This window comes from Trichechus manatus, unplaced genomic scaffold (genome assembly GCF_000243295.1).
Source record: "Trichechus manatus latirostris isolate Lorelei unplaced genomic scaffold, TriManLat1.0 scaffold00228, whole genome shotgun sequence".
NCBI classification, from domain to species: Eukaryota; Metazoa; Chordata; class Mammalia; order Sirenia; family Trichechidae; genus Trichechus; species Trichechus manatus.
In genome coordinates this window covers 994394-1009050 of record NW_004444164.1, presented here as the reverse complement: position 1 = coordinate 1009050, position 14657 = coordinate 994394, and the positions used below count along the sequence as shown (strand labels likewise).

The 14657-nt window shown below is 34.9% G+C and overlaps 1 protein-coding gene across 1 annotated transcript in view; it reads right to left on the bottom strand.

The window, feature by feature from the left end:
- Positions 1-2019: 2019 nt before the first annotated feature.
- MMRN1 (multimerin 1) overlaps positions 2020-14657 on the bottom strand; it is a 64012-nt gene continuing 51374 nt past the window's right edge. Inside the window, exons 7-8 of the mRNA XM_004389013.2 lie at positions 4146-4292; positions 2020-2504 (exon numbers count right to left, since the gene is read on the bottom strand). Of these exons, the coding sequence (XP_004389070.1) occupies positions 2083-2504; positions 4146-4292 (569 nt within the window). The 3' untranslated portion in view covers positions 2020-2082. The remainder of the gene's footprint in view (positions 2505-4145; positions 4293-14657) is intronic.

The following is a 14657-nucleotide window of genomic DNA, read 5'->3' as shown; positions in this document are numbered from 1 at the left end:
GGCGTGTGAAAACCTGGCTAATTTTTCTCACATGGACCATTACAATAAATAATACTCACTTCAGAGTTCTCTGCAGAGTTGGCCGAAGTTTTGGCAGGCCTATATAGCTGCAGTTTGAAATCTGCTCCTGCAAAATTATTATGAGATTCATACACACATGTTCATTCCTTTTTATTGCTTACTGGTATTCTATTATCTGGGTATACCAGAGTATGTAGAACCATTCATCTGTTGATGGACATGTGAGTTGTTCTCAGTTTTTGGCAGTTAAGAAAAAGCTACTGTGAACATTCATGAACAAGTCTTTGTATGGATATATGTTTTCAGGTTTTGGCAAGTTTTTGAAAAATCTGGTCTACTACAAGGAGATACTGTTTTTACCTTCAAGATGGACCATATTTTAAAATTGTAAGTTTTGGTGAGGATGTTAAAGAGCACTCTTTTACTTGAAGAGACTTTGAATTGGTACAAATCTTTTTAAAGGCAATTTCATACAACCTATCAAAAAAAAAGTTTATTCTTTGTTCCAGAAATTATTTATAATTTACTGTGATACTTGGAAAATACTTGCTTTCTATGTGCCTCTGTTTCTCATGGATGGAAAGAGAATGATAACAATACTTAATTTGTAGGGTTTTACCCATTACCCACTGCTGTTGAGTCAGTTCCAACTCATAGCAACCCTATAGGACAGAGCAGAACACTCCAAGGAGTGGCTGGTGGATTTGAATTGCCGACCTTTGGTTAGCAGCTGTAGCTCTTAACCACTGTGCCACGAGGGCTCTTGTAGTGTTACAGTGAGCATTAAATAAGCTAATTCATGGAAAATGCTTGCCATACTGAAAGACTCCCAAATTTCATTATTATTTTATTGTTAGTTATAGGAATAGATTCTTTACAGATACTTTGTCAAATATGTAAAGAATGTATGTTTAAGGATGTTCATTACAACAATATTTCTTATCATAAAAAAATTGAAAACAACGTAAATGTCCATTGATAATAGATTTGTTGGATACATTTGGGTCCATCTATGGGAGCAATATAAAGAGAAAAGATGAGCCAATTCCCAGTCCTGCCCCTGTGCTTATTAGCTGTGGACCTTGGTCACATTCCTTAACCTCTCTGTGTGTCTCAGTTTTTTCAACTGTACAAATGGGCATAATAATAGTACCTACCTTATAAGGGTTTTTGTGAGGAATAAAAGAGCTATTACATGTAATTTGTTTAGAAAAACACAGGTCATAATGAGCAACTGATAAATCTTAGAATTACCATGGAATATTTTGTACCCTTTGTAAGAATAGGGGCTAATCAGCATGTACGGCAGTGGAAGGATAATCACTAGAGAAAGATTTTATGTTTTCCCCTGTAGAATTTGCAAAATGGGGACAAGTAAATGATTCAATTATGTATCCTTGGACTTGGATGAAAATGTTCAAACATTTGTCCATTACTACTTTATTTGATAATTACAGGAAGAGAAAATAAAAGACTTAAGCATATTTCAAATTTCGAACTCAACTTTCTTAATTTTGATTACAAATGATAATTTTAATCTATAAAAATTTATCATTTAAAATATCAACTCAACAATAAGGAAACAAAAATTAAAGTTTTTAAAATCCCACTGCTTAGTCTTCAAGTAATTTATTTTAATTTGTAGGTTTAGGAAATGTGTGTTATCTATTTATATATACAGGGAATAACAAAAGTTAAATGTTTTATTGGAAAGACTACTATGACTGACAATATTGTATGATCGTCATTTTCTAAGATTACTTCACACTGAGATGACTTAAAGTGAAAAAAGAAGAACAGTTATGGTATAAATGAACTTTGTTTTCTGTGCCATGAAATCTCTTTAGGTGCGAGAAGAACTCTATCATATATGGACTATATAAAGATACTCAAATAATTTTATTTGAACAAACAAACTTACAGCTTTACTCAGACTAAAAAAGAAGTTGATTTTAATTTTGTGTAGAAAACTCAAAACAGAGCAGATGTGCATGCAAAGGTAAATAAAAACACTGGCAGCTTCTCAGTAAAGGTGATAGTCTGTCTTTCATACTAACTTACTTATGTACGATATAACAAGTAACCAGTAAATGTAGTAACGGGGGGGAATTTGGCTGGAATTGTTCCTTTCACAAGTCGCAACCACACTTCTTGACCGAAATTTAATTCTAATAAGGCATCCCCAGTCAAAACCCTATCACAGTGTACTTGACTTTTAATATTTTCAGACTCAAACGTAAGCTTATCTATTCCATCAACCACTAAAAACCCAGAGACATGAGCACTAAATGATTCAATGGTATACTTGAAAACATACACGCCAAGATATGGAATTCTGAATTTCCCAGTTGTTGGAGTATATGAAGCCCCATAATTGACATCCAAGTGATTAAACAGGATAGGACCAGGTGTAGTCATTCCATATGTATGAGATGCAAAAAATGCCACCATCGGTGCATATCTGTAAGATCCTTTGGAAAAATCTGTTATAGAAATAAAATGAAAAGAGTTAATGCTCATGTTCTTTCTCTTATTTTATCTTTCCTCATATCTTTATCTTTCTACCTCAGTTACAGAAAATGTTACCAGAAAAAAAAAGGTCATCCATCTGATTTAACAAGGATGTATGTGTCTGGATGTCTGCCTCTTCTCTTGGCTGAGTTATCCTAAGTCGCTTAACCTCGTGGAGTCTCACTTTCTCCAGGAGAGAATGAAAATAACACTGGATACCTCCCTCAAAGAAATGCCTCAAAGATTAATTTCGTGTGTCTTTGATCTCCTCAGAGCTAAAGGAATTCTAACGCATTAGGATTATTATGGTATGCCAGAATGTTTTAAAGCCCCTTGCAGGAATTGAAGCTGACATGATGTAGAAACGATTTTCCCAGCATCTTGTCAAACAGTTTCTAGAGGCTAAAATGGAAACCAAATGAAGTCATATGCACTATAAAGAAGTAGACAAAAGCAATTTCCTGTGTAATTAATGCCAAATGTACTTACAAAGCCTGAGATTTAAAAATAAACTTAAAAACGTTATTCTTCACTATGCAGCGTATTATTAAGAAAAGACTGATTTCAAGTATGTTTTTTGCTGTCATTACATATAACATATTTTAAAAGCTACACACATTTTCTTGTATAAAAATCAGAAATGGTGCAGGCTTCTTTTCTATTATTGTGGTGAAAATATACACAACAAAACATTTCCCAATTCAACAATTTCTACATGTATAATTCAGTGACATTGATTACATACTTCAAGTTATACAACCGCTCTCCCTATCCCTTTCCAAATGATTACACCAGGGAATGGTGCACTCTTGAAATAAATCTAAAGCAACCAATACTTATAAAGCTAAATGGACATACATACTGAGTAGAACAAAGTGCCTTTTTTGAGTATGTTCTGACATCCCTAACCCAGGAAAAATGGCAGTATTAGCTTAACATTCATGGAAGAGATGCTGCTAAGCACATACTGAAGCCTCATTTAAATGTCCATATCTAACATGAATCAAAGGTGTATTTCTTTAACAACCTGTCTAACGAGAGTTTATAGAAGTCAGATATATACATCTGTGTTTTCTTGATATATACATCTGTATTTTCTTTCAAAAGGAGTCCTGGTGGTGCCGTGGTTAAGTGCTTGGTCGCTAATCGAAAGGTTGGTGGTTCAGATCCACCAGCCAGTCCACAGGAGAAAGATGTGTCAGTCTGCTTTAGTAAGGACTACAGCCTCGGGAACTCACAAGGAAATTCTCCTCCAACCTATAGAGTTGCCGTGAGTCAGAAATGACTTGACGGCAGTGGCTTTTTATTTTCTTTTAAGATGCACAAGCAAAAAAAAAAAAAAGTGGTAGGGGTAGGATTTTCAATAAACTGCCTTTATTATATTAGCATTAAAAATTTCAACAAGTGTATGTAAACATGAATTTACCTGACAAAAACACATTTCAATTCGTAAATGGACATTTTATATTATTCAGTAAATTTCAGAAGTAAAACGAAGTAACCTTTAAGTGAATCTAGATTAAGCAGACTTAAATATTCACTGATATATATTTTCCAAAAAAATTCCTGTTTATGACATTGTGCAAATCCAAGCATGCATGTGCTTTTCTTACCTGGAGCTAAAGCATTTTCTTCCACCAGCTTTACAGTGCAGTTTTCACCGGCAAAAGGATGTCGGCAAGCACAGGTAAAGCTGGTTCTTCCATTTATACACGTGCCCCCATTCTGGCATGGGGACCGGCTACAGCCTGAATACTCCTCTGTTTCTGAAAAGAATCAAGATAAGAGAGGGTAAAATGACCTATTTTCTCGTTGTTCTCAAATCATAGTTTGCAGCAGAAGGGGAAGAATACTGAATAGGAAATCAGATAAATGGGTTTCCAGGTCCAGGTCACGTGCCTATGATGTCACAGGACCGCACACAAATCCATTAGTTCTGTGAGCCCCATTTCCATTCTGGGGGATAATTCTCTGATTCATTGCATTTATTTGTATGAGAATGTTTAGATTTTGTTCAACTGTAGAACAAAAAAGAATATCTAGACACAGAATCATGCATATTCAGGACTAGTACATGATAAAGGTAATATTTAAGATACAATGAAGAAAAAAATGTGTATTTAATAAATGGAAATAAGATAGTTGTATAGATATACAAAACATAAATTCTATGTGTACAAAAATACTAAATGTAAAAAAAAAGGTACACCCCAATGGTTGTGTTACAATCAATGGAGAATAACTTGATAGGGATTTAAAATCTTGGGGAGCTCCTTCAAAGCAAAACAAAACAATACAAAACAAAAAACAGAAGCCATTAAGAGAAAATATTCTTAAAGTCGACCATCTAAAATTAAGACTCATGTGCCTTTAAAGTCATCATTCTCAAAATTCAACCGTAAATGACAGATTAGAAGAAGAGGTTATGAAAAGACATAACAATCCGTAAAACATGAAGAGTTCTGGTTAATTCAAAGGAAAAATAACATTCCCCTAAAAAAATTGGCAGAGACAATGAGCAGACAAGTTACTGAACAAATATATACTGATGCTCTCTAAAATTTTTGAATATATTTAACCTCACTGCTAATTAAGAAATAGTAAAATAAAACAACGTATCATTTTGACATTGGTGGCAAAATTTAAAAAGAAAATATTCAGTGATGGAGATATGCAGGAAAGTGGACATGCTCATATAATGTTGGTTAGGGCTTAAGTTGTTAGCACAATTTGATCATATTTGTCAGAATTAAAAAGTTTTATTTGCTTTGAGCCCAAAATTCCTCCTGTTAGCATTTATACTCCAAACACATTTGCCCAGGTGCAAAAGACAACTGTCCAACGATGTTCTTTATGACATCATTTTGTTAGTGAAAAATTGAAATACACTGAAATGACCATTGGTGTGGAACTTGTTAAATAAATCACCATGTTCCCAGGAAGGAATATTAGACAGCAATTAAACAATGAAGTAGAATCTCAATACATTTGGTTAACTGAAGACAGCAAGTTACAGTTCATAGTTCTTTATAGACTAATTTCATTTATTTAGAAAACCTCAAACTCTGAATATGATTATAAGCATAATAGATAATTACGTAAATGTTGAGAACAAGGTTGGAAGAATACTTGGACACTACCGGCCACATTTACCGCCATGGCGCCACCTTGTGGCAATAGTGTAAACAGTTTATTCATTTATTTCAGATTACGTGACTGTTGATGTTTTTTAATTCGAGGGATTTGCTTTAATATTTTGCTCCTGAAATGAGATCTGTAATAGTGTATATACGTTTTATTTTATATTTTCATAATTTAAATTCACATAAAAACGTGACCAAACAACATGTCTGTATTATTAGAATTTTTGTAAAGAAAATATACTAATATATTGCTTATGCAATTAAGACGCCCTCCTGGTGCAATGGTTAAGAGCTCGGCTGCTAATCAAAAGGTTGCCAGTTTGAATCCACCAGCCGCTCTTTGGAAACTCTGTGGGGCAGTTCTACTCTGTCCTGAAGTGTTGCTATGACTGGATGGCAATGGGTTTGGTTTAATGGGTTTTAGGCAATTTAAAAAAATTTGAATTATTTCAATACATTCTCTTCTATAGTCTACAAACTAGTCTTCTGGTTAAGAAATGTGTGAGAAATAGTACATGTATGTAATACCTTTAACAAATGTTTCAAACTGGCCCACATCTCCTTAAAATCATTTCTTCCCCCAACTATATGAATAGTTATTCTAAAACCTAGCTCATTACTTGCTAACTTAAAAAACTTCAGTGATTCTTTATTACCTACAAAAGTATGAGTTCTTCATGTCAAAGCACTGGCTTTATTACTACTTTCACTTTCTCTGAATCTAGCACAGTGATCAACTCAGATGATTGTGTTTAATTAGGAATGAATACATCAATTGTGCAGTGAAGTTGGGAACACTAAATAGTTTATGTAATATGATCAACTCTATAATTTTAATTTTCCAAGGTGGGAAAATGCCACTCTCACCTGTAGACTCAGTCCTGCCCCTGAATCAGGGATCAAGCCTGTACCAGGCAGGAGGAATTTAAGAAACTCTAGAAATAATTTTAATCTCTGCATCGCTATTGGTTGTCTAATTCTACAGATCAAAGCCTTTTGCCTTCTCTTTAGTGTCCCGGACAAATATTCCATTTTTCTCCTCCTTATCTCCTGTGTTCCATACTGTCAGGACTGGGGTCTTGCCTTGCTTTCCTTCTTTGAGTCCTTTCAGACTACTGTCTTGCCCTTTATTCCAATTCCTTTGTGGAGTTCTTCATATGGAAGAGAGGTCCACTTAAGCCTGGTTAGCAGCCTGCACCCTCTCTTATTGCTGTAGTAGCCAACTCTTGCTGAGACTCTGCACTGGGTGTCTTCCAGGACAGACATTTCTCATGTTGCCTACTGATAATCCGTCCATGATGCCTCATCTACTTGTCTGCACCTACTTCTGCTGCTTGTGTTTAAGTTCGTTTCTTTGCCTTCCTCGCTATTGTAGGTATCTCTGGTCTCCAATCCCTGCCAAAATAACCCTCCAGAAAATCATGCCCATAACACTCAGAGCTAGACACACTGAGTTTAGTCAGGGCAGGGTATGGTGAGACAATTGCTAGTTACTGCTGTTGCTATGACCTGACACTTCTGTTAATATCACATAAGCGTTAAATGTTCATTAACTGTTTCTGCGTCTATATCACATCGTATCGTAATTGCTCTGATGTCATTGAAGGTCTCCAAAATCCTGTATTTATTTAATGTATTTTAATATGAATTTACAATTATTATTGATAATAATTATATTTATCTTATTAGATTTGACTTATTTCTTTCCATAGTAACCATTTGCTATTTTTTTATTCTGCAGGCAAGGTTTTAACCACTTTCCCAGCTTTGTTATAATTTCCAAATATATGAATTATGTCTTCATCTAAGTCATGGATGAAGGACTTAATGGGTCAGGGTCAAGTACAGAGCCTTATAACAGACAAGTAAAGGTTGCTTGGCAATCACTTGAAACTATTTATACTTTGTTATACAGTCTGCTATAAATCTACTTTTGTACATCATCTGACTCATTTTTCTATCTTATTACTAAAATATTTTAAAAACGGTCAGATGCCTTTAAATGTACCTGCAAATATTATTGCCCAATAGACTATTTGTTCTTGAATTAACAACAAAAATCAGACTTCATTAAAGTATCCTTTTCTTTTTGACATCTTCCTCATCTCTACCAGAAGAGTTAATTACTTTAATTTTCTGGATAGTCTTATGCTCACTTCTCTTATTGAACTTATCACATTCTGCTGTAATTGTTCACATGCCCTTAAAACAGAGTGTGAACTTTTGTGAGGTCAGGGTTCAGGTCTTTTATTTTTTAACCTTTGTATCATTACTGCCTAGCACGATGTCTAACATACAGAAATTGCTAAAAAAAAGTCTTTTAAAAGATGACAAAACAAATTAATGATTGATAGATGACCACATTCTTATCTAATACTTTGTCCTTTCTTCACAGTTCCTTAATGATCACATAGAGTTTGACCCTATGGTGTGATTGGTGTGTTTTCTTAGAGAAATCATTTCAAGTAAATTCTTTGCAACTTCTGTCCTACCTTAGACTTCAGTAACATGTCAACCCCTTTCTAGCCCATTGATTCTCTTTGACAGAGATCAGTGCAATTAGTTGAACAGTTCTGCCATTTCAACATTCTACTATCTTGTGCAAGTAGCATAGCGACTCCTTCAATATTCATTTTCCTGCTCTCAACATGACCAAGATTCCTTTACCATTGTCTTGGAATATTTCATAAGTCTCAATTTGTTCTTTTGCTTTCTGGACCCTAATATTTGCTCATGTTACATTTTTCTATTAATCCCACTTTCATATTTCAGAAATGTTCATGTCAAATTTGAACTGATTGGAAAGCTCCTTACCTTTCCAAGTGACCCTGCCTTTGCTAAGATACATCGTTCTTTGTGATAATTACTTGTTTAATGTATGAGCTCCATGTGAAGAGAGACTGAGTTGAGTTTACCACTCTATCCATAAAGCCTTTCTCAGTGCTCATTCAGAATCTATTCAATAAGTATATGATGAATAAATAGACACATTTGTACTGATTTTTTCTACTTTATTTTTATTTATATTATGTATAATATACTTTTTTATTATAAATAATATGTATTATACATAATATGTATCATACACTGCTGTTGTTTTAGTTAGTTGCCATCAAGTCAGTTCCAACTCATGGTGACGTTATGTATAACAAAATGAAATGTTGCCCATTCCTGTGCCATCTTCATGATTACTGGTATGTCTGACTGCATTCTTGCAGCTATTGTGTATTTTTAGTGTTTTCCCATCTAGGGGGCTCATCTTCCAGCACTACATGGGACAACATCCTGTTGTGATCCACAGGGTTTTCAATGGTTAATTTTCAGAGGTAGATCACCAGGCCTTTCTTCCTAGTCTCTCTTAGTCTGGAAGCTCCACTGAAATCTGTCCACCATGGGTGACCCTGCCAGTATTTGTAATACCAGTGGCATAACTTCCAGCATCATAGCAACACACAAGCCACCATAGTATGATAAACTGACAGATGGGTGGTGGATATGCACTAAACAATAATAATTATATACTATTGTGTAGTATGGAAACCCTGACAGCATAGTAGTTAAGAGTATGGCTGCTAACCAAAAGCTCAGCAGTCCGAATCCATCAGGTGCTCCTTGGAAACCCTATAGGGCAGTTCTACTGTGCTCAAAAATCTTTGATTGCTCATTGTTTCCAACAAAATGAATTTATACATATTACACTGAAAACAGTGTGTAATTGGTTGAATGAATGAATTCCCAATCTAAGTCCTCCTCTTCCATGAGATTTGCCCAAACACCTGGTTCTTGATAAGACTTCGAACTTCTATAATAATGAACTAGTATGTTAAGCAGCCAGTGGCTAACAGAAATGTCGACTGTTCAAATTTACCAGTTGCTCTGTGGGAGAAAGCCGTGGCAGTCTGCTTCCACAAAGATTACAGCCTTGGAAACCCTATGGGGCAGTTCTACTGTGTCCTATAGGGTCATTATGAATCAGAATTGACTCCACCGCAATGTGTGTAACAATGATTTCGTAGTTAACATATGTGATATGTTGTTTCTTTTCTTTCATAGACAAAATAATTTTATAATAACATAGTGTCCATAAGCACATGTCAAAAATATAAACAAAAACACAAAACATAACAATGAAACATCACGCTGTTTCATAGCTACACTTACTACCAGTTTTTTTCTAAAGCAAAATTACAAAGCTTTCTGAGCCAGGACCTTGCTTTCTACTCTTTTATAAAAATCCTGAATACTCTTTTATGAAAGTATAGCAGGGTTTACTGTATTTTTCCAACAAATGAAGCTTACCCTGACCATCTTATCCAAGGATGCTAAAATCTGCCCCTATGCACCACACACATCCTGCAGTACTCTGATTCCCCTTACCTTTGTGTGCTTTTTCTTCTATCCATAGTGCTATCACTTTTTAAAGGATCCCTGTTCATTGATGTAGACAGTGATGGAAATGTAGTTTCCAACGGTCTTCACTAGTTTTTCTCCAAGAAAATGATAAGCTATCTTTTTTATTTTTGAACAATAATAACAACAAGCACAACATCACTTTTTAACATACTATGCAATTTATCTATTTATTATTACATGTCTGTTTATCCCTGCTAGTGTTTTTAGGGGTAAGAAGACTTGAATTTCAATTGATCAATAGAGATATCTATTAACAGAGATGCCATTTGATAGTTTTCCCTAGGACAACGATATTTACATAAACAAATTTGAATGGTTCAAATTAAATTTATGATATAAAATACTTATAATTTCTTTTCAGAGCTGTGTATAGAAAATTGGCAATCAAACACTTTTAAAGCATGTTTTTTTCAAACCATATATAGTTAATAACATATGGCAAAGCTCTTATTTTTATACTTCAATTGTTTTTCAGATTAAATTATTATGTCCACTTAGCCCATTGTGCAACAAGCTCACAACCTGTATTTAGTAATCTTTGCACCTTCCTTTTCATGTTTGATAATCAATACACTACTAAATAATACTATTATATGTAGTTTTTAATTTATAATATTGTTAATGACCGTAGAACATTTATTCATTGCATTTAATGTACATATCAGTTAACAATCAATTTGGCTTCAAATCTTTGGTGTCAAAGAAAAAGTATGCATATGGTTGAGAAATACCAAAACCAACCCCATAGCCATTGAGTCAATTCTGAGCTCCTATAACTCTTCTTAAGGAAAGAACTCACATATATCAGTGACTATGTAAATGGAACTTGGTATTCTGTCTAATTTCCTTTTTATGTGTTAGACTATGTGTTAAAATTTTTCGTTCAAAAAATGTGATCCTCAAATATATGAGTTTCTGGCTGTTCACCTTAGACATCATGGCCACTTTTATCGTAGGACAAGGTGTGGGAAAGGGTGTTAATTTTGTCAGCATTGTCTTTTCAACTGTCAACCTTCCACATTAAGAGGGAAGATATGGAAAGCTGGAGGAGTGTTTTATTCTTCCAGGGAGCCATGAACAAAAAATACTTAATATTTTTTTCAACACTGATATGATTTTATTGCCACTAACTGGGAAGGCCACCCAACTCGGGCACAAAGAATGTCTTTAAGATTATGTGCAGAAAAGAGGTAACATAGCAGGCTTAGGACTGCTATCTTTAGAAAAGCCTGCTTGCAGGTTGGCCCTTGGTCGGCCTCTGGGAACCTGGCTTCTTTCTAGGTCCTGATAAGTGTCATTCACTGTGCCCAAGCTCCTTGTACAAGCATATGGTTTGTGTTGAACATCTATTTTCCTTTTGAGAGTCTGGAGTTTTGGTAGGCATAGAGTGCTTATGTGACCAGGCCTCAATAAAACCCTTGGGCACTTAGTATCTAATATGCTTCTCTGGGCAGAAATACTGCACACATGTTATTGCATTTTTCATTGCTGGAAAAAAACACACTCAAGTGTGCCCCCTCATGGGCTTGAGAGCGGATAAGGAATCCTGTGCATGGAATTCTCCAGACTCTGCTTGTATCTTTTTCTCTTGCTAATTTTCCCTTGTATACTTTTGCTGTAATAACATTACCTGTGAGGGCAACAGGTCCCTGGGTAGCACAAATGGTTCGCTCTCGACTACTAACCTAAAGGTTGGTGGTTCAAACCCACCCAGTGGCATTGTGGAAAAAAAGACCTAGCGATCTACTTCTGTAAAGATTATAGCCAAGAAAATCATATGGAACAGTTCTATTCAGTAACACATGAAGTCTCCATGAGCCGGTATCAACTATACAGCTTTTGGGTTTTTGGTGAGTACAACAATATACCAAATCCCCTGAGTGCTTCTTGAAAACCACCAAATATATGGGTGGTTTTCGGACCCCAAAAACAGATCATAAACTCTACATTTAAGCAAAAGTCCTTCAAAATGTAATTGGCTAATATAAAACCATTTACTTCTTGTGGGATATATTTTAAAATGTAATTTTTTATAATATGGAAAAGCATACAAAGGAACAGAAAATCCCTTGGAGAAAGTCATTGTTAAAACTTTTGGAGATTTTTTTCTTCAATGTTTATCAATGCACATGTATTTTTATACAGTTAAACCTTTACATTTTCTATCCTATTGTTTTTGATTTATCATTATATAATATACATAAGCTTCATTATAAGCATATGCTGAATTTAAAATGCAGTGTCTTCAAATGTAAAAAAAGGGCACAATGAAATACCATGAATCTGTAAATTATGTGGATGTGTGGAAATAATTCTGTAGCAATATTAAGTAAAAATACAAGAGAAAATAAAATATAAACGTTGCATATAACTAAGAAAACTGCATAATGTACTCATAACTAACCTAATAATATACTGGATGCACGGTACTGCCATTGATCTCCAAAATAAACTTGTAGGGTAGGTATGTTATTCTTATTTTATAAATGAGGAAAGTGAGGTTTAGAAAAAGAAATGACTTAATTCAAATTAGTGTGTTACCAGGCAGTACTTAAACCCTGGTTTTCTGATTCAAAGTCCAGTGTGCCTTAATTGCCATAACTGCCTCTATACAGACTTACAAAAATTATAACTGGTTTAAAATTATATGGAACAGTTGAATATACACTAGGCTTGTATTTTTCTCTTTTAATGATAATAAAAATCATTGCATTTGGTACACTATCCGAACTTTATAGAATGTAATCTTTCTTATGAGGAGTTGTTAAAGGGATAATTATGAATAAAACAGGTTTATTAAAGAGAACTAAATATATTTGGAAATATTGGGGAAACAATTGAAATACAAAGTCAACAGTAATCAGTCATAAAGAGAAACGAAATCCATATTAATGTTACAATATGGATGAACCTTGAAAATATTATGCTGAGTGAAATAAATCAGTCACAATAGGGCAAATACTGCATGATCCCAATTATATGGAATAGGCAAACTTATAGAGACCAAAGTTCATTAGTAGTTACCAGGGATGAGAGGGAGGGAGGTAGAGGAGTCATTGTTTAGGGAGCGCTTGGTTTCTGTTAATGGTGGTGGAATAATTTGGAAAGGTATAGTGGTGATGATCACACAACATGGTGAACATAATCAATGTCACTGAATTGTACATGTAAATATTGTTGAATTGGCAAAAGTTTTGTTATACATATTTTTGCCATAATAGAAGAGTAAAAAGAAAAAAAAATCAAAGGTCTCAAGAGTAGGAGGTATGCATCCTCAGCACTGATGCTGCTGACATTATGTTAAGGCAGGACACAGCTACTCTTGGAAGGGCAAGCAGCCAAATACTCTCTGCAGGGACCAGTCTGCCAACTGCTGCACAAACACATCTTCAAAGATGAAATAAAACACTCTTGGTGTCCATCAGAATATTGTTTAGAAACAAATAAAAAAGGTAGCAGTTCAACTGAAACAGCTTATCAGCAATGGCCTACTAGGAAACATAATTAGCATAACGGAATGTAGGGATGGCTCAAAAGAAAGTGATAGGGATGAATCCTCTAAATTTGCACTTCTATTTCATCAGTCAAAAGAAGAACTTGTGAATAACTGATGGTGACTTTCAATGACTATTGTCCACTAGCCATATGCCAGAAAAGCCAAACTGACAAGTCGAGCCTCTACTTCCTCTTGTTCAGTGCAGAGTAAATCAGCAGTATTTGAATCCTTATGAAAGGAAACTCCATGGGAATATCAATACTGGCCATATGGAATATTCAGATATAGCCAGACTCTGAAAAATGTACGATCTATGGAAAGAAAGCAGAGCGAAGAGAAAAGCAAGCTAACATATCCTAGAATCTCTTTGAGTATAGTGGTTAAGGACTGGAGTCCAGCAGACCTGGAATTAGTCTATCACCTACATGCATGAGTTTAGGCAGGATACTTAGAAGAGTTTTAGTTAAACTCTCTGAGGGTTAGTTTATCCATCCTCAAAATGTGAATAACAATATCTATCTCACTCGTATTGGTAAATGAAGTAATGCATATAATATATAGTATAATTTGTACAGTGTCTGGGATGTTATAACTGTTAATAAATAGTATCCAACGTCATACCATCATTATTATTATTATGTTGTTGTTGTTAGGTGCCATCGAGTAGGTTCCGACTCATAGCAACCCTATGCATAACAGAATGAAACACTGCCCTGTCCTGTGTTACCCTCACAGTTGCTGTTATGCTTGAGCCTATTGTTGCAGCCACTAGGTCAATCCATCTCATTGAGGGTTTTCTTCTTCTTCGCTGACCCTCTACTTTACCAAGCATGATGTCCTTCTCCAGGGACTGATCTCTCCTGATAACATGTCCAAAGTATGAGAGACGTAGTCTCGCCATCCTTGCTTCTAAGGAGCACTCTGGTTGTACTTCTTCCAAGACAGATTTGTTTGTTCTTTTGGCAGTCCATGGTATATACAATATTCTTCACCAATAACACAAATGAAAGGCATCAATTCTTCTTCAATCTTCCTTATTCATCATCCAGCTTTCACATGCATATGAGGCAATT